This window comes from Chaetodon auriga, chromosome 15, assembly GCF_051107435.1.
Source record: "Chaetodon auriga isolate fChaAug3 chromosome 15, fChaAug3.hap1, whole genome shotgun sequence".
In the NCBI taxonomy this organism is placed as follows: domain Eukaryota; kingdom Metazoa; phylum Chordata; class Actinopteri; order Chaetodontiformes; family Chaetodontidae; genus Chaetodon; species Chaetodon auriga.
In genome coordinates, this window is record NC_135088.1 from 11,462,848 (window position 1) to 11,487,351 (window position 24,504).

Consider the following 24,504-nt stretch of genomic DNA (forward strand, 5'->3'; position numbering starts at 1 on the left):
CTATTATGTAATTCCTCAAGCCTGGCATGTTTTTGTGTACAATGGGTATTCTCAGCATGCAGCTACCCCTGGATTAGGAAGTGCAAAAGACAAATGTTGAGCTTTTCAGGAAATTATTTGAACGCTTTTGGCAGACGAAGGTCATAAGATTCATACTGCAGATGAACCATGTGAGGTGGCGGTCCAAAGCTAATCCGAGTGTAAGTACTCAAGAGAAAGAGCTTGCTCTGCGCTAATATATGAGTAAACAAAATGCTAACAATTTCGATAATGGGATATAAGAGCTATAGAATGTTACATAAAATGTGAAAATTATTTTGAAAAGCTAGGACTCATAAAAAGTAAAAAAACAATACAAAAAAACTCAGAAAAGGGACATGTTTAGCACTCTGTTGCATCATCTCTTCTTTCAACACACTTCAACAACTGAGGAGACCAATTGGTGTCATTTTCAAAGTGGAATGTTTTGTTGTACATTTCATAATGTGCCAAACATTTTCAATAGGTGACAAGTCGGGACCGCAAGCAGACCCGGACTCTTTCACAATGGAGCCATGCTGTTGGAATACATGCAGAATGTGGTTTGGCATTGTCTTGCTGAAATAAGCAAGGCCTTCCCTGAAAAAGACGTCATCTACTTGGCAGTATATGTTGTATTGTTCAGCATTAATGGTTCTTTACAAATGTGCAGGTTACCCATGTGCATTAATGCCGCCCTTTACCATCACAGATGCTGACTTTTGAGCTGTCCAAGAGGACACGGTGTCCATGATTTCTAAAAAAATTTAAAGGTTGAGTTGTCAAACCACAGGACAGTTTTCCACTTTGTCTCAGTCCATCTTAAATGTGCTCAGGACCAGAGAAGGCGGCCACGTCTCTGGATCTGGTTTATATACAGTTTCCTCTTTACATCTTTTGGAAGTGTTCCTGAACCCATGCACTGATGTCCACTATAGAATCGTATCTGTTTTCAATACAGTGCCATCTGAGGGCCATCCAACACTGGTTTTCAACCCAAATTCTTATTTTATGTTGAGAAACATTATTCAGAAATTGTTGCACTATTTCCCAACACAGTCTGTGAGCCCCCTCCCCATCTTTACCTCAGTAAGACTCAGCCTCTCTGGGATCCTCTTTTTATACCCTGTCATGTTACTAACCTGTTGCCAGTTGGCATAATTAACTGTGAGATGTTCCAGCAGGTGTTTTCTTTTAGCTTTTCCCAGCTTTTCCAGTCTTTTGTTGCCCCTGTCCCATCTTTTTTGAAATGTGTTGCTGGCATCGAATTCTAAATGAGGATTTAATTCTCAAAAACAATGAAATTTCTCAGTTTCAACATTTGTCTTTCTGCTATTTTCAATTAAATATGGGGTTTCAATGTTTTTGCAAATCATCACATCTGTGTCTATTTACATTTTACACAGCGTCCCAACTTTTTTTTTCAAACAAGGCTGTAGAAGACTGTTTCTTTTAATGCACTGCAACAGCCATGCCTCATATTTCAGTATTATTGAGGCAGGTAACAATATGGAAGGGTGAAATTAGAATCTAAAAATTAAATGTAAGAAAATTTGCATCCTGATGTCCCCATGCACACCTTATTTGTGCCTTATTTGCCACTTTGTTTTTATATGATGGTGAAGCCTGGCTGTCAAGAATGACTGAACTGTATAAAAATTCAATGTATTTTTATTACCATGTGATAATTTACAGAGGTACAGTACGCATCTAATGGTAGCAAAACAGTTTGACACGGTTTCATTTTTTGTTTTCAATAAAATGCATCCATCGTACAGAATGCAAGCACCATAAAAAGCATACAAAAATCTCCCCCAAACCATCTGTTTACAACATGACATAATGACATAATTAAAAAAAAAAGCAAACCTTTTAAAAAAAGTCTCTCAGTGGTAGAATATATCTCACCTTAGCCACCATCTACCCCACGTCAAAAGTTCAGGTCTCCCTTTCATACTGACATTACTTACATGAAGGGGATTCTAATTTCATTGCATTGCTATTACACATCATGCCTATCAGATACAGTATGGTTCAGATGGTGGAGTAAACAATCATCCTTATTGGGGGTTTGAACAAAGGAATAGTTAGACTGATTCGATCTCTCTATTGGTCCACAGTTTTTTCAACCCTTCAGCGCTCGACCAGGAGCACTGGAGATGCATTCAGTCTCTGCGGTGAGCCCGAAGGTGTTTCCTCTCTGCTGGATTCACTCCCTTGGCTTGTGATGACGCCTGACCAGCCTTGCTCTCCTCCTCATTCCAGCTGTAAATGGGAGAATTGGAGGTTTGAGTGAATAAGAGGACCAAAAAATAAATAAATAAATATTAAAGAGGAAAGATATGAAGAATAGGTGGAAGCACTCACAGGAAGATAATGGAAAGAAAAGATACTGCAAGAGTGAAAGGAAAATCTAACAGTCATAAGATAGATAGTTGGCCTTTGCTATGCATATGTTCCCGCAGTGATTATGTGGTTTTTGGCAAACTCTTTTTAGCCCTATCCAACATTTCTGTTGATGAGTGCATCATCAGCTAACTATGCTCTTACCTGGAGCTTTCCTGGCAGCAGCGAATCTACCTCCCTCTGCAAAACAAAGACGACACAGTCAGTCAATGCATTTGGGCACACATCCAAGTTTTACGTGAAATCTGTGCCGATCTGCAGTTATGAGCATTCACCTTGAATGATTTTGGTAATTCTCTCAGATTCCTCATCGATCAGATTTGGGTTGCTGTGGATGGTGGTTATCTTAGAGAAGTCTGGGCCTGAATGTTCAAAACAAAACCTTTAGATCCAAAATGCAGAGCAATTTGTGCCTCATATGCAAAATCATGTATGGAGTTTTAAAAATACATTACATTCTCTTTTCAGCCTTGAAGTAATCATTTATCAATGAATACAGGTCACATGATTATTTCAAGGCGGAAAGGACACAAACATATGACAGAAACCTGTTTGATATAAAGAGTTTGTGTATGGAGACCATACCCTCAATGATATAAGGTTCGTTCTCCTTGGTGTATCTGGATCCACCTTCAGACGGGCAGCGGAGAAGGGTGTTGAAAGTCATTTAATGACTTAGCAACTGTACTGACTGACAGATGGACAGACTGACAGGTACATACAGCCGATAAAACACCTCCTCCGCCACCGCCAACAAAAAGTCAAGCACAGATGTGCAGTATTCATGAGCGCACACACACACACTTGCACACAAATGCACAGGGTGTGAAGTACAGGTGTGCAGGGGGGCACTCAGGTCAGAAAAAGAGAGCAAATTCTTTTTCTTAGCCCACAAACTAAGCTGCAAGGCACCATTGAAGCAGTTGTAGCACCCCAAAAATGGCACATTATATTTGCACACTGCTCACACATACACATCACAGCTGCATTAGGCAGAGAGTGGGTAAAAATGCGATTCCTGCCGGAGCGACAAGAACACTGACAGAGATTAACTCATATGGATAAGTGGTGAGATGGACAGACATCCAAATCATGGTGCACCATGGAAATTTGAAGAACTTGTGCAAAAACTTTGAGTTATATTTGTGTAGCTAAGTGAGCCTAACCAGGAAATGGGCTCTAAAAGTCAACCTCCTTCCTCCACAGCATCATTAGCAAGCCTAAACAAACATCATAAACCAGAATGAGCTTGTGATGTTTTGCGTGGTGGCTGGCCAAAGCTTGGCATAATATACTGTATAATCCTAAGGGACAGAGTGTTCAACAGAGTGTTGTCTACAGCATGTTCCCCTCCCTCCCAACTCGTCACATATGGACGCTTGGTCAGTGGCCCTCGGCTTCAAACTATGACGCTCTGAGTACCCCTCTAGCGCCAGTTTTGCACATGCAGGACATGTATGCAATGTCAGACATTCAAAATAAGGCCCATCCATCCACCCCAACCCTCCACGCTCCACCATATGTGGACTTTTCTCCATCTTTATACTATGTTGGTGCATTGGAAGGGAGAACAGTCTGGCTATAGAAGTCTACAGGACAACCATTAACATTGAAAAATTATACTAAAGCAGTACTAATTGTCTTAAAAAGAGATGCCAAGGGGTCCTGACCAAGTGTCTACACGTGACAGGTTTGGAATGAGAACGGGTTGGCCAGGAAGCAACATAACTGCTCTGACTAAACATTTATTGGCTCTGTTTTTCTTTGACTGGTCTACTTCATGAGCCGGACTGTGATGAAGATAAAGGTAAGTCAGACTGTTTGGCCTTAGAAAATGGAACTGCAAACATAATAATATTGAAATGGTTTCCTTCAGGATGATTTCAAAAATTGGGTGATTGGTCATGGTACTCTAAACTGTTGTACCTTTTTTTTTTTTTTTTTTTTTTATCAGGACAGATGGGTCCAGTTGCCTTTGCAAATTCTGCTTCGATAAATCTGACTTTGCTTGTCTTCATCAGCAGCCAGTGTGGAGGTGAACATACCTTGCTTTTTTTTTTTTTTTTTTTTTGTCTTTGTGGGGTAATAATTAAGCCATGATATCACTTCCTTTAGTGGATCATAGCCTTTTTGATTTGTGGCAAACTAGCTAATTGTGAAAATGACTTCAGAAATATTAAACTAGTTTGATATAACAGATTGCCTGTGTTGTTTTAATCAAGTCAGACGGACAGCAGATGCTTAATTTTACAAGCCAATACTTAATGTTGATCAAGCAGTTGAGAAACTGAAATGACAGGCTGAAGCAGCAACTGGTACTTAGCCAAACGCAGCAGCGCAGGACATAAACCAGCTGGGTTTATGATTTGTCTTTGAATTACCAGTGGTAAGCCAAGCCGTTAGCCTTAAAGAAATAGCTGGAAACCAACCCCTATGCTCGTGACTTTTGGCTAGTTTGCCACTATGCTAGAGACTTATATTACTGACGTCATATGATTGTTGAACGTGGGTAGGTACAGTATTTGAAAATGGTTTTGATTTCTAAATACATTTAAAAATCTACAAACCAACCACAACCGGCACGGAAAAGTTGCCTTTAAAGCTTAAATGGTGCCACCATGAAAAATGTGCCTGATGACTTATTTGATGATCACTAAGTAAACAAGAAATGCAATGTGAATGAAGTTCACACATGACGCTCAGTCAACTGAGGCCAACATGGATGCATTTGTTAAAAGAGCCGTTAGAAGATGCATGAAAGTTCTCAGAGCTACACAATCATACACCAAGGCTTGAGCGAAACTAACCTGCACCCGTCTTTCCATCTCCACCACGATCTCCACCTGCATTAAATAAAATGTGTCAACAAATCTTTGATGAAACCTCCAGAGTCACATTACTCACTTTAAGTTATAAACATGAATGAATATTCAGGACCTTACCTCCAATAACTCTTGTGACCTTGGTAATGGAAGGCTGACCTTCAATAACTCTGGTTACTTTTGTGAATGAAGGATCTCCCTCCACGACCCTGGTTACTTTTGTAACCGAGGGGTCTCCCTCAATGACCCTGGTTACTTTTGTAACCGAGGGGTCTCCCTCAATGACTCTGGTTACTTTTGTGATCGAAGGCTCTCCCTCGATGACCCTGGTGACTTTGGTGACTGAAGGTTCTCCCTCGATGACCCTGGTGACTTTGGTGATCACCGGCTCCCCCTCGACAACAACCTTAGTGACGGTTGGCTCTGTCTCGATGACTCTTGTTACTTTGGTGATGGTTGGCTGTCCCTCGATGACCCTGGTCACCTTTGTTACATCAGGAACTGTAGAGAGGGAGAGGTAACATGAACACCCCTAAAAGTCCTCATGAAATGAAGAGAAGAGTGCTATTTGATTCTGCATATAGATGCAGACAGCTAGTGCAGATATTGATTGTTGTTTACCATGTTTACTTGCTCAGTTTGGCCCCTGACACTCCAGGGCCAGATTCAGCCATAACACAGATTGCTGCACCGCAAACTGAGCTAACAAGCTAACGTAGCTAAACAGAATACCTACATTTTTCTTTCTTTTTTTTGGCTGGCCAAACACCTTCATATAAATAATAATCAGCACAGGACATATGTGATTAAACACTTAAATGTCTGTTTTAACCTCAGGGGAACTTTAAAAATGATAGACAGGAAGGTTATCTTTAAAACACTCCCACATTCCCTGTATAATGCGCGAAGAAGGAGGCCGGAGGATTAAATCATGCAGAACAAATAGAGCTGATGTGTGAAGGATTTCAGATTGCATCAGTGAAAAAAGAAAGGCTTTAATAGCTGCTGCTGTTACAGTCTGTGAGCTGAACCAATGGACAGATTTAATTTTCTCCTCTGTATTGAGTTTGAAGCATCACATTACAGACATGGTTATATTCTAACATTCACTTGAAGAATCTTGTCTACTGATTTGTAAATGAGAAAATGTGACATGTGATTTAATCCTTTAGCATATTTTTCTCCAGTCAGTGAATTCCCATATGGAGCTAGACTGTAAAGCCCTACAACTCCTCTTTGAATCAGCTTCAACAGAAACTTTAGCCAGGGACATTCTTTCACTTCTTCTATATTTTCTGCCTGTGAGTGATGACTTTTTAATGTGACAGTTTTCATATGAGTTCCGAAGAGATGAAAGCTGACAGATGTGTGTTTGAATCAGAGAGCTATTAATCTTTGGCCTGAGGTCCCGTGATGCATTGCCTGGTCTGGTAATCAGTGCCAGACTCATGTCTGTCTTTCAGACAAGTCATTAACGGATTTTGGTCATTTATGCTTAAAACTGTGGCTGCTCTACTTTGTGAATATATACGACTTAAAAGATACACATGATCTGCATGATAGATTATTCCATCCATTAACTAAACGGTAAATAATATGATGATGCCATTTATAATTGTGTGCGTGCAAAAGTGAGAGTCTGTGTTCTGCATGGTTTTATGACCAGATGTGTAATTTACCGTTCATATCCAGGTTTTATTTCTTCCTGTAGATCAAAACTACAACTTCTTGGAATTAAAGCTATGCCATTTTGAATCAAGACTCTTAAAATATACTGTATGTAGGAAATCAGGATAAGGAATCATTTGTTTGTTTTACCAAGATGAGCCGCTCTTCCTATTCAGGAAGGTTAACCCATGAATCACATCCTCAGGAATTCATTATGCAATTTGATAATATATATCAGATGGTATCACAGCACAGTGTCTGTACTTTTAGAACTCCTACTGAAGTTGCTCAATCTCATGAAAAACTGCACCATAAATGGTGTAATAAATCTGCAGCTGCCCTCTGTGTCCTTGTTAATTTCTCAGTTTCTCCCTCTTTATGCCGCTCATTAAAAAACATGTAGACAGAGCCTCTTCGGCAGCAGCAATCTTTTCTTTCTCTGAGGCCATAAAACAAAGCGATGCCTACTTGTAAGCAAAGAGTGATTTTCCTTTTCACATTCTTTTTTTGATGAAAGACCGAGGGCGTAGAGCATGAAAACTATTAACACACTGCCAAATATAGTAGAAAATAGAAATCATAACAGCTTTTTCAAATATAACCCATTCCCATAAGTTTATAGCAACCTAAAAATTGAATCCTCTGGAGGTCCAGAGCTTCAGCTCTATAGTCCATGTAATGTGCCTCATTACGTTTGAAGGGTTGGACTCTGTCTCTCCTATGTTACCCAATACATCGAGACATGCTCCCATCTGTGTGGAAGAGCACTGGACTCAGTCCAAGTGCATGAACAACATCCAAGAGCCCTCTATGGTCTCTGACCCTATTATGCTTTGACAGCCTAATTACCTTATCCTTAAAGGAGCTGATAAAATATGCCAAGAGGTCCAAGAGGACTTAAGCAACAGTGGGAGTGGATAATCACAAGGAGTACAATGGAAGAAGCCTGAATGGAGTGATGATATGCATGTAATGTGCATGTGGCTGCAGGTTGGATTTTGCTTTAAGAACAGATGCTCATTTTTGAACAAAGACCATGAATTAGTATCAAAGGCAGTCATGCGACCATGACAGGATCAAAACTTTAAGTCATGTAGTTAGTAACAGCAATCTCACCTGTTTCAATGTAATGTGTAGTCGTGATGGTCCGCTCTGTGAAGTAACACAAGTACTTTTAAGTTGTTGCAGATGCAATAATATTCACATGTCATACAGTTAGAGTGGCATTCAGGAAACTTACTGAGGAAGGTCAGTGGGATCTCAGCATAAGAAAATCCATAAACAAACTAAAGGACAGAAAGCAGAACAGAATGAAAACCTCTCTTTGATTTATGCATTTTCAGACTCATGAATAGTATCTCTTTCTCTACCTTTATCTGGATGTACTTAATCAGCTTCTTCAGGAGGACCAGGAGGTCCTGGCGGCCCACAGGAAGGTCTGTAAGTAATATACAGCATCAGAAGAACACAACATAATGCATCAAACACAGAGTGCACATTGCATGAATGTATAATAGTGTGGTCTGCTCTCACCCGCGGGATAGAGAACATTCTTCACCACGTGGATCACACCGTTTGTTGCCATCAGGTCACTGTCTGGCACATCCACAGAGTTGACATGAATAGAGTTGTTTACCTGGAACAAGCAGGAAAAAATGTATGCATACTCGTTTTTAAAGGGCTTCAATATACACTTTCTTATTTTGTGAGCTCAGCCAACAATTGCCTTTAACAGAAAATGCACTGATATTGTGCAATAGATTTACACATTTACACTTTATTAAAATAGTTTGACACGAGAGGGTTTGAGGTGGGGTGTGACTTAATAGGAATCCCAGACAGTCTGTTCCACTGTTGGACATGAGATCTGGGAATTCCATTTCATGATTAATTTCCTGCAATTTAATCATCTCCGTGGAGGTGACTGAAGGTGGACATGCTGAGTAAGTAAGGGATAGGTTTCCCTTCTCCTCTGCTTCCTCTCACCCACTCATCCACTGGTTAACATTTCAGCCTCAGTCCAGTTTTTGAAAACCTAACCACAGATTTCCATGAATCACTGTCCCCACTGTGGGTGAATTATGTCAAACAATCTTTCCTGTGTCCGTTAAGGAAGTCCTGTAGGCCTGATATGAGACCTTGGCTGATAACCTGATAGCACGATAGGAGGGATAGGGAGGGCCGAATTGAGGTAATGGGTGAAATAATAAAGCCGACATGGCGACTGACAAGCAAGAGCAAGCAGACGGAGAAAAAAGACAGGTGGAGCAGTGGGCGAATGCAAAGAGTGGGTGCTGATGGAAATGACAGGCAGCCAGGATTTATTAGTTCTGGCCTTTCTCCAGTGATATCCACCTTTGAAGTAACAGATTAGCACTGGCTCTTTGATGCTATTGTTTGAATGAAAACGTGGGGAAAGACTGGATTTAAGTCTTACAATGGAGGCTCTGAGAAAGGGGAAAAATTGTGTTTACGTGTGGTCATTCAAAACCTGATTACATAATATAAATATGCTCTTATAAGAACAATCAACCCTTGGATATTGTCTCCTCTGCTTCTTCTTCAACTGCATCTTTTCTTCCTTTTTTAATCAAAAGTGGATAAGAATTGAAATCTAGCCTCCAGTTAACTACTTTGTGGGGTATAATCATGGTTGCACAAACACAAGATTCTTCATGTGCTGATGCATCTGTTGGTGCAGAAATAGTAGAAAGGTTCAGGAAATCAGTCCTGCATCTTTGATTCTGAGGACACAGATGAATGGACGGCTGATTGTACATACAGACATAACTTGCAGGTTGTTGCCCTGAAGTGTTTTGAGCAGATTGGTTACTCCTCCCTCTAATCCTCCATTGATGAAGATGCCATTGCTGAAGTGGTACAGCAGAATGATCCTCAGAGCATTCAGATCACCTGTCAGTGACAACACAAGGCAAACATGGTTATCATGCTGTAGCGGAGAGCTAGTGTTCTTGATATCTGCATCCCTGCATTATATAACTTTAAAGTCCAAGTCTTCAAGAGGGAGACGTGATGAAAGGATGTGGATATGTGTTCATTTCACTGGAGAACTCACTTTTGAGCAGAGCAAAGTCCTCTCTGCTGAGACCATCAAAGGCCTCGTCAGTTGGTGCAAAGATGGTGTAGGAGCCTTCCTGCTTCAGCAAATCAGTCAGGCCAGCTGTCTCCATCAGTGACAGGAAAATCCTACATGTCAAATATGATAACAGAGAGGAAACAAGAAAGTCTTCATTTCGCACAGGTTTTACAATGCACAAAGGCTAAAATAAGAAACACAATGTAGACATCTTGAGGCAGCCTATCTACTTTGTATCAGACTGCACATAGGAGGAAACCAGAAGGAGAACATTGCAGGCTCTAATGGTGCAAAGAGTTATGTGCTGTGAAGAGACCATATAACAGTATATGTCACATTTGGACCAAAAAACGGTCGTGTGTTGCTCACTTTAGACAGGAGGATTATGGTTTTGGCAATGTGATATGATGGAGTTCAGGCTGGGATTTGTGTTACACTTGTGCGCCTGTGTGGTCCCATTGAGTCACACATCTGCCTCCTGAATTATTCATTATCAGCCTCTACGGGTGCCAATATCTGTCACAGAGCCAGAAACTGTGACATGTGCATGGTTAAGCATTGCCAATAACATTTTATTTTATTGTGAGGATGGTAATGTTCTCTTTACATCACAGCTCAATTTCTCACTTTTCCTGTCTGAGATCACAACCATTGTGATGTGGGTATGGCAAACTGCCTTTCAAAAATAAGCGCACATGTCACCGCAAATATATATAGAGAGATCTTTCACTCCACAGTGGCCACTGTGGTCACAAGTGGAAACTACAGGATCATGGCACATTGAATTTTCCTTCATTTCCCAAGATTGCCTTTGTCAATTGCTGTAAAGATGGCAGTCATCGGCAGACAGTGAGTGACTAGAATGGGACCACAAAAATAAAATGAATAAATTAAGACACAAACAATCATTACATCTGGTCTGATTGATAATTAATGCAAACAAATGCACAGCAAAAAATAAATAAATAAAAAAAAAATAATAATAGTAAATAAAAGAAGTAGTTCTTACTTGAACCGTCCGTCAGCAATCAGGTACTCGTACATTGTTTTCTCTGCAGGTTTGATGATGGACCTCATAACATGGAGGGCGCCATTGCTTCCTTCTTTACTGCCACGCACCATGCATGAATTTTCTATGCACACAGCCTAACAAAGGCACAATATTCAGAGAGCAGGGTCACAGGTCAAAAAGTCACTGTAAGAATCTGGAAACTCTTTAGCTTAGCTTGTCACACCGTCCTGTTTAATTGCAGTCAATCAAAAAGAATTTCTGTCAACAAATTACAGCAGCTGTTTCTAATATCTGAACCACCAGAGCAGAAACACACTTCATCTGCCAAGAGCTGGGCTAATTAGCTGTTTTATGGCATTTGTTTACAGTTGAAATACAGCAAAATCATGTTAACGCTTGGAAAGGAGCCCAGTAATGGATTTCAGATTTCCACTATGGAAGCTGACACTCTCCATCGTCTTTCTGTCAGTTCTTATTTATCTTTTTTTCCTTTTCCTTCCTGATGCTGTTTGACCCTCTGGTGCAACAATACACACACAAACACACACATAGCGCTCACAGTGCGGTAAATGAAGACTCGGAGCAGTTGGCCAGCAAGTGTTTCCAGCAGCTGTCCATTGTAGAGCTCACTGAGTGTTATTTTCAGTTTCAAGATGTGGTTTTCCAGAATGGTTCTCAGGCGGCTCTGGTCCGTTGTCATCACTTCTTCTGATAAACAGAGAAAAGTCAGAGATTTAAAATGGCTTAGGAAACAATAGATGCTGGTCCTGATAAAACATTTCCTTCTGGGTGTGCCTTAAAAAGTCTGAGTGGAGAAAAGTTTGAAATGATGCATACAAGAACCTTTCTGGAGTTCAACTCACTAGTGAAGGCAGTGTTGACAGGGGCAAGGAGCGTGTACTCTGTCTTTGGACCCATGGCAGCGGCTAAGCCCAGCTCGGACACCATGTCGCTGAAAGTGCTCTGGGAGCTTCCCATCAGCTCCATCCCTTCCTTGGCTGATATGAATCACGTAAACATGACATGTTGGTGATCATAGAAAAACGATGTGCCCAAGTCATTTGACCAAATGTTGCTGAGGGAGAAGTTGGATTGAAAATCAAGATGTGTTTTACCTGAGTCAGGGATGAGCACCTGGTCGATGAGGTGGATGACACCATTGGTGGTGACAATGTCCTTCTTCAGCACCATCTTGATGCCGTTGACTGTCAGGCTGTCGCCATCACAGCCGATCTCTATGGTGCTGCCCTCTGCGGTCTCATACACTGACCCTGCCATGATTGCCTCTGAACACTGGACGCTGTTCAGCAGGTGGTATTTCACCAGGGCTGAGTAGGTGGGTGAAGTGTGAGAGAGAGATAACGGGAGAGAAAAAGAAAAGTTCTGATCAGATTTCACACTTTTATAGACTTTGTGGGTTGCCTGTAGTTATTTTGGGGATCTGGTTACGCAGGCCAGGGTTCACAGGCAGGATCATTACTCAAAACACATGCACATGGACACACGTGCGTATTCTGTCAGCTCTTTTAGAAATATTCATGCACTTCTGTCAACATTGAGATATGGAATTACACCTCCAACTGAGTCCAACTGTCAAATTAGGCAAGCAAAAGTGGCCTGCTAAAGCAATTCAATGACAACATTAAAAACCTCTCCCAACCCGCAAAACTCAACTACAATTAGTGCCAAATTACTCCTTCCCTTGGTGGGCCAAATTACTCCTTCCCTTGTTGAAACGAGGCACCATATCATCTTTACTTTGGAAGCTGTTCCAACATGGTTGGTCAGCAAAGCATGTTTGTCAAATGTCTGAGAATTTATCTGAGGTCATTCTGTGTTCCCAGAGGGAGCCAGTCGCCAAGGACACCGCAAACTGGCTTCATGCTTATAGTGGTTCCTGACAGGTCAGTGATTCAGCAAATAAGCAGATAAGCTGCCACTGTGGAGACTTGAATTTCCAGCTTTCAGCGTGTGGTTTGTGGACATGCTTGTGTGTATGAGTGTGTATCTACTCCTTTATTTGAGGACATTTTAGACATAATTTTGGTGGGAATTTACCAGATAGGTTTGGAAAATGGTTTCAATTTGAATTTGACATGAACCTGTCAGCATGATTTAAGATCACTTCAGGTCAAATATATGTGAGATGTTAAATGATAAACCAGAATAAGAGGCTACAGCTGTGTTAGCAGTTCTGTGATACCATACTAGGAGTAAGGGGAGTCGAAGACTCACCTGGTATTAAAATGGGATCTACATCCACACCCATTATCATGTAAGACGTAAAGGAAAACTCATGCTGTGATCAGAACGTGATTGAATCTGCCTGTGTTTGCACTTGAGGTAGGTGTAAACACAATCCGTACACGTGCTGACATCTGTACAAAGCATACAGATATTTGCTTTTTGCTAACATAAAACAGAAGCCTGAAAGAGACACACTTCTAATTACTGGTTATGCGTATTATGTGTCATGAAAGCACCAAAAGATGCATTATTCAACAGAGCTGCGTGAAAAATGAAACCGACACAGGTGGGAAAAAAATGATACGCAGCAAGAAATAACTGTGTGTGTGATGATCTGCATTGCACTCATCTGTGCAGCCGATCTGCTGTTAACAAGGCGTATAATTTACCTAGTCACAGAGTAGCCTACACGCCAGTACTGCAACATGCCAGGACAAACTGATAGCATATTTTTCACACAAAGAAAGGAACAACTTAATGTATTACATCTGCCAAACTGACAGGAGGGGAAAAATAATTAAGAATTTGTGATTCACAAAGTTTAAGTTTCCCCAGCTCACCAACTCGCAGAGCTGTGACGTTTCTTAAGGGAGTCTGGGGCTGATTTGCCACAACCTCAGATTACTCAGGTTTTAATCTGATCTCGCTGAGGACAATGAGAATGCATTAACAATACCAGGTGTAAAGGCAAAGGCAAGACTGGATCGTTTATAATTCCAATGACGTATGCGGATACAGATCCCATTTTAATACCAGGCACATTGCAGTTTCCAGAACCATCCTATTTTAAGCCAGCAAGATATTTACTGTAAGTGCTCCAAGCCTTTGCATACCAAAATCAATGATGAAATGGTTTGCAAGCAGTTTACATCATCATTAGTCTATCACATGTGCAATGTACCTGCAACAACAGCCTTGTCTTCCATGATGCGCTCCAGGTAGCCTGGACTCAGTTTGTCAAAGGCTTCATCAGTGGGAGCAAACAGAGTATAGTGGCCTGGCTGGTCCAGCTTGTCCATCATACCGGCAGCCAACACAGCAGCCTGAGTAACAAATCAGTTACCAGTATTTTTACACTCTTTCTACTTCAAGCACATTAATCTTAATGTTGGCTTTGTCACATCTTTCATCTTAGAGTGTAGCATGATTTACATACACTGAAGGAGGAGAGCTCATCCTTGACATCCAGGACTTCCTTGATGGTGCTGCCCACAGCGCTGATGACCCGATCAATGACATGCACCACACCGTTTGTGGCCACCTGGTTACCATGGATGATCCTGGCACAGTTCACTGTCACAATCTTCACAGAGAGGACGTTTGATAATAAGCCATCATTCAGGTCAGACGTCTTTTTATAGCCGTAATTCAGCCATGGATTCATGTAATTTGTGTGGACAAACTGACCCCATTTGAGTAGTGGTTGATGTACAGCCCCAGATCATTGTACATGGAAGTGACAGTCATGTCGTTCTTCATGTCTTTGGTCAGAAGACGGTGGTTCACCATGTGGAAGTGAAGAGCATTGTACAGCTCAATGTTCACGTTGCTCACAAGCGCAGACCGTACGCTCTGGGAAAACCACGACATTAGTTAAAAGACAGTAAATGTGTGAGTCAATGCATTCATTTACATTCCCCTAGAAAAGCTCTAAATCTCCTTTCTACTTACCGGGTCCAGCAGATCCCACGCTTCATTGCTTGGTGCAAACATGGTGAAGGAGCCTTTGCCTTCAATTTCCTCTCTCAGCTTTGACATGTCAGCATATTGCTGTGTGGTTGTAGACTTTACGAGCCCCAGCGTACCATACACATTATCAATGGGAGCCACTGGGGGGACAGCAGGAACAGACTAGTTGAACGGTACCAATTAATTGAAATTTCACACCAAAAGACCAGACTAAGAGCCACCTACCTGCAGGGCATCCTCTCATGCCCTCCAGCTTCATGTACCCAGGGCAGCACTCATAAAGGACCACACTTCCAAAAAAAATATAAAAAGTGTATTAGTAAAATCATAAAAAACATGAATTATTGATATACTAAATATTGAAAAATGAATCATTTGTATGGTGTTGGAGGACATAGAGTCAGTTGTAATATTCATAGTTTTTACAACAGCGAAAAATAAATAAATAATTGAATAAAACATGGAAAGATGGAATATGAATGTAAGGCAAGTTGACAAAACAAAACAAGCTTGCCGAGCAACTTAGCACAATTAACATCTGAGAGGAAGAAAAACAACCTCTGGCGCTGTGATGGGAGAGAATGACGAACTCTTGGATTGAAAGCAGTGATGACATTTGAGACAGGGCAGTAAAGAGGGGAACTTACTCACCAAATAACAAATCCATAATTGGGCAAAGCACGTTTGAAAGTCAGAGCAGAAGAAGTTATGGCAAAACATCCAAAAAAAAGCAATCAAGTCAAGGGGAATAAAAAAAGACGAGAAAAACACCATTAACATGAAAGTGGCACATTAAACACTTCCACAAGAAAACTGGCACAGAGCGCACAACTCCAAGCCAATGATGGAGAAAAGCTGGACTGGACTCAGACAGAAAGACTAGACCATTCGAGACACTTGCTTCAAGTGAGTCAGACAGCATCATTTCCAATATCTCATACAGCAGCAATAAAGCCAGCAAATAAAAAAAGATCAGTTAGCAAGCCTCTAGATAAACATTCCCAAACTATTTTATCTCGCCTCAGAATAATTGCTGAATAAAATATGTAAAGAGCATTTCTGCAGGCTGTCACATTAATCAAACCCAACAGTAGAGTCTCAGAAACTTGATGGAGACTCGCCGTGACTACATTCCTCAGGAAATCAGAGCTGTACAGTATATATTCATCGTGATACTTTAAGTACGTTAGCATGAAAACCAGACAGGGCTGTCTGCTGCCCCCCCCCCCCCCCCCCCTGCACTTTCTCTTAGCCATTAATCTAATTCCCAAGGAAGTCTCCAAGAAAAACAAAATTTTGATATACATTTGACTTCCTGTGCCCACGTAATAGGAATAGCTTGTGAGCATTTGTGAAAACAGAGCTCAGAGAAGTAGAAACATCCTGGCAGGAAGCTGAGAGGATCTGCTAACACCATGTTCAGTATGGTTAACAGGAGATTACAGGAGACTTCATTGCAATGCCATGAATGACGGAGTGAGGTGTGAGACGACCGACAGTGTGAGCCACAAGACAGTGCTCTGTGAAATTTAGGAATGAATTGTGTTTTTCAGGTAGGATTTTACTGCAGATGAGCATCAGGCAGTAATGAAGGCAGAGATTTGATTTGGAGTCATCCCAAGCTAACACAAGTCTTCCAAGATGCAAAAAAAAGTAGCAGTGAGTCAACATTGGATGCTCAACAGTGATCCACAGCCACAGAGTTTTTGGAGGTTGGAATGAGTTTAATTGGGGTTTAACCTAAAGCACTTGATGGGTTCCAGTTTGCGCTTTCGGTGTGTTTGCTGAAGATGTTTGCTCAGAGAGGTCTGCTAGGAGCTTTTTACACATTCACTGCATTTGGGGACAAGTTTTAGGGTTTCCTGCTTTCTGTTTTCCCATGAATACTGAGTTTCTGTGTGAACTCTGTGCTGTCTCAACAGGACTCGCTTCCAAAACAAATAACTGTTTGCTTTCCTGTCAGAAATCAACACCAGTGATACATTATGCAAGAAAAAAAAAAAAAAAAAACTCCCTTCATGACCCACCTCAAACACACACACACACGCACACATACACACAAAGCAACATCACTCACTTTCTTCGTCTAACTCCCTAAAATGACTCACATGTTTTGGCAAACCCAACTTTAATCAGTATTTGTGTGTTTATAGAAACGCATGTGTTGATACTGAGCGCTGTGCAGTTGCTATTTTTGTGCACGTAAGCATGTCGCTTAAAGTGCTCATTCTCTGCTTTAGCGCTAATTGTTCTAATGTAAAATAAACACATATCCATGCACAGCTGGCTGTCAGGAAGGTATGAAGTCACAGCACCCCGGCTGTGCTGTGACAGGATAATGGATGCAGCGCGGACCAGAGACAGCCAGCGCTCTGCAACCAGGCCTCTGGCAGTGTCACTGCATGAACCAGCTCAATGTGGCTTCCAGATGAGCAGATGTGCAAACACAGGCCATGAGTGCGTGCACACACACACACACACACACACACACACACACACACACACACACACATACTGTACTCACGCAAACACTAGGTGGGGGTTGTCTGGCATCAAACAAAAACATTACAGTTTTTTTCCTGTTATGTAATCAATAATCAACAGTGTCTCCTGTGTCCTCATCATCCTTATATTTTCTAATTCAGTGCCAATGGCTTCCTGAATACAGTGCCAATGCTTTTTTTCAACGTACACAGGAAGGGACTTAGTGTAAGAATTAGGGTGTCAGTGCTTCACCACTTCTCTGACATTAACTACAGATAAACTGATTTTAAGCACTTGCTTTCTGCACCCTGTTCACCTACAGAACATCACTTTGAAGAAAATTGCTTCCACCTGAACCTCCGGCAACATCTCCTCAAGAGATCTTCATGGAAATGAAGGCATTAAGAAATCCTTGTGGTATCATTTCACTTCAAAGTAGATAATTAGACGAAGAGGCTAAATTCACATCAACATGATTTCTTATTTGTAATAGCAGCTTCTAAGAGATTCAGTCCAGGTATTGCTTTAACCGCCGCACCCGCAAAGCTCGTCTTAACACCCGCTTGTTTGTACACCAGCCCGCAGGGAAATAACCACACTTAAACACCCTTTCCTAATCTCTCATCAGCATCAAATACACCTCAGACATAACCACAGCTGGGTGGATTTCCTTCACTGCTGCTGAACAATGTCCCCACTGTGACCACAGACAAGAGGGAGAGACAAAGGCAAGATTCTTCTACCTTTGCCAAGTTTTTTTTTTCTTTTTTTTTGCCTGTTGCTTTTGGATTTTTTTATATTACACTATTATTTTATTATACCGAGTTCTGTTTGCTTAACAGAAAATTTGAGTGCTTTCTATACATGTAGTGCAATATATTCGATTCATTTATGTATAATTGATGGTTGATTTGGTCTCATAATTGATGTTTGCATGCTAATGTCATTCATTAATAATGTCAGCTTTTAACTTAAACTTCATCTGTTTTAAGCTCTGAAGGAAAGAAAAAAAATTAATCAAGTGAACAATTTAATGGGATTTGTAAAAGGAGATGTATCCTTAACATACTTTAGCGGTCCAAGAGGCGAAAACAATAAAACTTGTTTGCTACCTTAAAGCCTCATTACCTTCCTGCTATGTACCCTCAGGCAGATTTTTTTTTTTGATAATAGCTGTGTGTCTCTATGTAATGTTATCTCAGTGTAATCCATTGCTGTACAGCGCTGGGAGAAAATGACTCACTTCTGGCCTCAGTCACTCTTTTATCCATTCTCTCTCTTGTCTGCTTATTTCCAGGCTTATCCTGACACAGCAGCAGGTGTTGCAGCTGATTGCATTACAAAGTGAAGGTGTGTGTGTCTGCATGTGTGTTCTTGTATGTTCATGTGTGCAGTTTTTAAAATCTCCCACTAAACTTCAGACACCTACAGCAAACAGCTCCAGTCGAGCCTTACACTCCATCAGTGCATCAGTGGCTTTATGCCACATGTTTACTCTAATGTCTACTCATTCTGCACATCATGTCACCAAAAAATATTCCACAGACTCAAATCCACCAACAGCATGCCCTCTGATACAAAATGTCCTGAAGGAGTCCAACCAAGCATTTATCCATTCAACTTTTCTGCCAGTATCCCAACATTTGGTTAACCCCAAAACTCTTCTTTTATAGCTTATCACTGAATTTTGAAACAGCTAGAACTCCCACTGTCAGACAGCGCAACTAAAATCGTCTTAGAGGCACAAATCAAGAACCAATAATGCATGTCAAGATCTCAAATCTGGTGAAACTAGAGCTGCTCCCTTTCACCAAACTGCACACTAAAAGCATATACTTAAAACGTGTCGGAGGGGAAGTGGGCCATCAATCACTGTTGAGAACAGTTTACAGCATCCACAAGTCGACAATAGAGTGAAGCCCCAGCCTGCAGGCTACACAGCATGCCCAGACTTGAGAGGAGGGGAGGGGTGGATGAGGACAAAGAGGGATAGTTATACTGTATATACAAAGATTGCATGCGTAGGACACCAAGACAATGAAATCCAGTTGTAAAGGAAAATGTGTTTGTATATTTAACTAAAGCTCAAAATCCCTGAAGAGACATCTTCAGGCTCAGAGGAGAAAGTGAGACAGCTTCAGGTGACTCTAGACAGAAGGAGCCTGAAGGTCCATAGAGAGCTGACCTCTGCCATTTGAACCATAATAAAGAGATTACCAGGTGAGGAGGGCAGTTCAAGGGTGAACTCCTTGAAAATGTACACAGACAGGCACTTCAAGTACTTGATGTTAGTCTGACTTGTTAGGAGATTCTGAAATACTGCTGTCAGGATGTGTGGAAGCTGGGAGCGATTTGCACTTTGGGTAAAATTTCAACATTCAGCCTTTTTAGAAAAGACTTACGCCTTCTTGCCGCAAATGGAGCCTTTGTACCAGTTCCTGCATGTGCTGAAGTACTTCTTTTTGGTCCCAAGGACCTGCTGCAGAGCACACACATTGGGTCTGTAAAAGGAGGGAGGAGGGAGAGACAAAGAAAGTGAGAAGCAGGGGCGGGAGGGAGGGCAGGTGAGGCAAGATGTGTGTGAGAGTGGAAGAGGGAGGAGATGGGTAAGGTGAAGGGATAAGGATGAGAGCAGAGGAGGGGAGGGTTGTGGAGTGCAGGTATGACACAGGGAGGGTGCATGTAGGTACAGAAAAACATCATTTATACAAGCTGCTACTTATGCAAAGTACTTCTGAAGAACACATAGTAAGTCTCAGAAAGCAATGAACTTCCTTAAACTTCAGTGAAAAATTGCATTTAATTTCACGCACCAAATTAGGCACATTATTTACAGCAGAGGAGTGAACGAATGTGAGAGACACTATTGAATTTTCCATTATGGCTTGAATCAATATTTTCATCAATGTGCCTGACCTGCTTCTCAAATCATCATGGTGTAATTTGTGTGATTTAAAACCATCTCAAAACGCGGCACAAATATAAAACCTGACATACATAGCACTTCACATTGGGACACATCTGTCATCTTCTTACTAATTATGCAATTTATGTTGTCACATCTGCAGACAGGTGCAAATCAGGATCGTTAAAATCACCAATTATCTGCTAAATCAAAACAAAGAAGCCAATAGCTGTTACACTGTTGTTTAAATTCTGCATGTCACCTCTGTCTCCCCTCATATGTCTTCTTGACTCTCTACTCCTCACCCCCTGTCCCCCACACCCAGCCTCCTTACCCTTCCTTCCTGGCCCGAATGCGACTGTGGGTGACTATCTTGTCATAAGCTGAAGAATCCACGCTCCCTAGAGAGCAGAGTGCCACAAGCACTGAGGTCACCACTAGCAGCTGATGCATCCTGGGGAGTTATCAGTCCTCTGCACTGCAAGGGCACACTCCTCTTGTCTTTTAAACACACACACACACACACATGCACACCCCCCCAAAAATACACAGGAGATATGGGAACGTGAGCGAGAGAGGGAGCTTTTATACCAACAAGTCTCTCTCTCCAGCACACACCCGTACCCACCCACTCTCTTTTTACTCCCTCACTGCCTTTTCCATACCATCACGTTCTGCTCTCACCCTCACACACCCTTCTCTTCAGTCAAAATCCTCCCCCCAGCTCTGACTCTAGCATGAGCTTATTGTCTCCCCCTCCCTCCCGTTGTTTCACATGAATTTCTCATGAATTTGTTTAGCACCATCACATCCCAGAGCACCGAGGACACCCTGCAACTCAAACTTTACGTTGCTCTGCACTTTAAAATGACTGCAGCTGTGGATTGTCCTGTCAAGGTATGTTAGGCTACCATTTATTTAAGTTTGTGAGTATTTTGAGAGGAGAACGCATTTGCAGTTCTCATGCTGGTTGAAATATGCATTCAAAGAAACAAGTAAATTCATGTCAAGGAATAAAGAGTTTAAGTAACTGATTAAAAGTCATTGTATTTAGAATTCATACCTAAGCGGGCGCACACACACACCTCTAATATGTGTCCTTGGGACATTTGGCAATAAACTTTAAGAGTTAAAGTCACAGAAATGATTTTAATAGGGCTGAAAATGAGGCTGTAAATTAAACTCAAAGAGCCATGGTGATGAATCTGTGTACATAGTAGGTTTACACTTTGCTTGACAGAAGCCTGACTGTATTTTTATCATCCATCCCCTGGGATACCACTCTCCTCCTTGTTACTTTTACGACTTGGATTCATCATTTCCACCAGCCTGTCCTCCCCTGAACTACCCGTTTGTGCTCCAGCTCCTCGTCTCCCTTCATCCTCCCTGCTGTCATGTTCATCGTTCATCAGCTCAACTCTTCCTCCGGTCCTAACTTCTCCCGACAGCTGGCTGCGTCTCCCGTGTTGAAGCCAGATCTGATACAGCTTCAAAGGGAGAATCCACCATGAAACACAGTCATGCACGGTCTTGACTTGTGAACAGGTATGCTTCTAAAGCGGAGACATGCAGATCAGCACTTAGTATGAGGATATCCATTAATTGAAGCTCAATGTGATGATGTGACCACAGATGTGCCCAGGTATACTGACATGTTTTGCTCCTTATACAATAAATGTATATTGCAGTAAAACAGCTCATGGTGATGTTTTCTTTCTTCATAAATAATAAATTATACATGACCAGCAGAAGAAAGAAAGCAAACTGAAGTGAAACCACAGCACATCCAAGACTTACTCACTCTTTATGAACTTGTGTGACCTCTCTGATACCAGTGAGGACAGCAACATGCAGGACACTGAGTTCCCACGGAGCCTCCTCCCTTTGAGACAACTTCCTGTCTATGATGCTATTTCAGTGTTCAGTTCAGGACACACACATTTAGCCAAGCCTGCAATTTAGAGTAATTCAAACCTTATTGATTTCCTTTATGTTCCCTCTGCTCTGCTTTGAGACTCCTCTCAGTCATGGACACATGCAGACTCTTAAACATGTATAATGGATTATCACTTTGACCACACTTCATAGTAAATTCAGTGCCTTTCTTCTAGTGTCTCTCTTCTGTCAGCTTTCTGTCCTCTAAAACAAACTTTGAAGAGGAATTTAAATCCTGTTGTTGCCCAGAGGACTGCACCACACTGTGCACAAGGCTGCAGGTGGTTGTTTTGGATGTCAGGTCATGCAGAGATATCAGCAGAGAGGAAGTAGAGAGAAGGAACTCCATGCTATTATGACATCTCCACCTAGTGGAAAAGACCTGTCAGTACAGTCAGGTGTGAGGCCTCTGTTAACTTGGATAAAGTTTTCTAAATGTATCAACACACAAAACAGGAAGGAAAACAAATGTTTTGATTGACTCACAAGGACCAGTGAATATTCATCCATTACAGGCATTTCTATGTGTATCTGCAGGACATTTAGGACAATATATATTTTTTTGTCCTTGGAGGATTTGTTAAAGTGAAATGTGGAGGTTCAGTTTTAGTAATATGCAGCATTACATAATACTAATATAGCTAAATGAGGTCTAAGCGTTTGAAATCTGTGAGTGCGAGCATTCATATATGCTAGTTTGAGTGCTTTCTGTTCTTGTGTTTTTCATCTGTTACCGCCTGGTTTAGTGCTGGGAGATCCATCACAAACCCAGGAGCATTTCAGCACAGTCTTTTGATCACACTTGGAACTCAGTTTCATCATCTGTTGAATATTTCATCTCTTTTTCACTTGCTCAATCACTTGTTCGCTGATAGAAATTACTGGCCAGAGAGATGTACAAACAGGACAGTGACAGAAAGCAGTTCAGAGAAAACAAAAATGTCTGCTCCGTGGAGAACTATCAGGCTGGCTGATGCAATTCTGCTTTGATGCATCAGCTTTTTAACTTTTTGAGTTCTGTTTTAAACACAAGGGCAGTTTTAGAAAGTTGTTGGAACCAAAGATTTCTTCTTCTTCTTCCTTCTTTGTCTATATCCTTCTTCCGTTACAGAACATCATAAGAACATTTTGGCTACGTGGTTTGTACAGCACACTAATGCATGAACACTCATCTCAAAGGAGTGAACAATAGTGAATAAGTCAAAGGGAGAAAACGAAGCAGCTGTGATGTAAGATGATAACTCTTGCTGCGTGTAGGACCGAGCAGGTTTTCAGCAAAGACGGGTTGCTGAATGTGCTGGCAGATAAATGTGTGGTTTTTCTGTACTGACTGTTAGAACTAATGGAAGGACATTTAAGCTGTTAATGGAGAGGCTGTTTTTGGAGCAAGAAACAAAGAAGCTTCCTGAAAGGATTCTTTCTTGGTCTAACTCCACTAATGCATTCATTACATGACAGATTCAGATTGACACTTTTTTAAGAGAACTTCTGTACAAAAAACAAGACAGATGTTGAAGCTCAATAATGTGTGTGTGTGTGTGTGTGTGTGTACATATATATATATATATATATACACACACACACACACACATTCATAGTTTACTCATCAGTCTTTTGAACTTGCTACTGAATGCTACTGAAAGATTTTGCATCAAGGGCAGAATCCAAACTCAATTTAATTAATACATTTTATATATATATCTGGTGTGACAGATGGTTCACTGAGCTAATGCTATGCCCATGGAGAATTTATAATCTTAAAAAAAAAAAAAAAGAGCTCTGATAACCTTTAGCCTGTTCCTCCTTTTTCTCCCAAACCACAGAAGGTGCATAGACGCGCTGCACCTTCCCTCATTACAAATGTATGTGTTTTTAAATTGGAGCCGCGGGAGTGGAGTGAACTTCATGGACATCAGCATTTTAAATAAGAGCATAAGCCAAGTTAAAGACAGATTTTGAATGATTTCTTTTTCAGACAGGTTTCAGCCACTTGTTAACTAGCCAAACAAATACTAATGTATACGGTACATGTCAGCTAACCCATTAACGATCCTTGGATGTGTCATCATCTTCAGTGGTTTCATGGAGTAACATGACCTAATGATCAGGTCGTGGTGTTAGTGTTAATGTGCTTTCATGACTTTGAAAGTATTTTTTAAGGAACGTAAACATGTCCTCAACAGCAGATTAAATCCCCAAAAACAGCAAAGAAACTTGGGCT

At 41.3% G+C, this 24,504-nt stretch overlaps 1 protein-coding gene across 3 annotated transcripts; it reads right to left on the reverse strand.

Annotated features, from left to right (window-relative positions):
* Positions 1-1,672: 1,672 nt before the first annotated feature.
* Positions 1,673-20,907, reverse strand: LOC143332916 (periostin-like). Of its 3 annotated transcripts, XM_076750764.1 has the most exons (23): positions 20,683-20,907; positions 19,846-19,944; positions 15,185-15,249; positions 14,942-15,099; positions 14,678-14,842; positions 14,427-14,573; positions 14,172-14,313; positions 12,139-12,351; positions 11,887-12,021; positions 11,583-11,731; positions 11,021-11,157; positions 9,991-10,121; positions 9,697-9,827; positions 8,448-8,550; positions 8,285-8,352; positions 8,155-8,200; positions 8,031-8,066; positions 5,367-5,747; positions 5,232-5,267; positions 3,010-3,054; positions 2,700-2,786; positions 2,569-2,604; positions 1,674-2,283 (listed from the first exon to the last, which is right to left on the reverse strand). In XM_076750764.1, the coding sequence occupies exons 1-23, from the start codon at positions 20,799-20,801 to the stop codon at positions 2,228-2,230; spliced, it is 2,685 nt and encodes an 894-aa protein (XP_076606879.1). In that variant the 5' UTR covers positions 20,802-20,907; the 3' UTR covers positions 1,674-2,227. The 3 variants fall into 3 exon arrangements, with proteins under 3 accessions (XP_076606880.1, XP_076606879.1, XP_076606881.1); XM_076750765.1 differs by lacking the exon at positions 3,010-3,054 and having other exon boundaries at positions 1,673-2,283; XM_076750766.1 differs by lacking the exons at positions 19,846-19,944; positions 20,683-20,907 and adding an exon at positions 15,611-15,730.
* Positions 20,908-24,504: the final 3,597 nt, after the last annotated feature.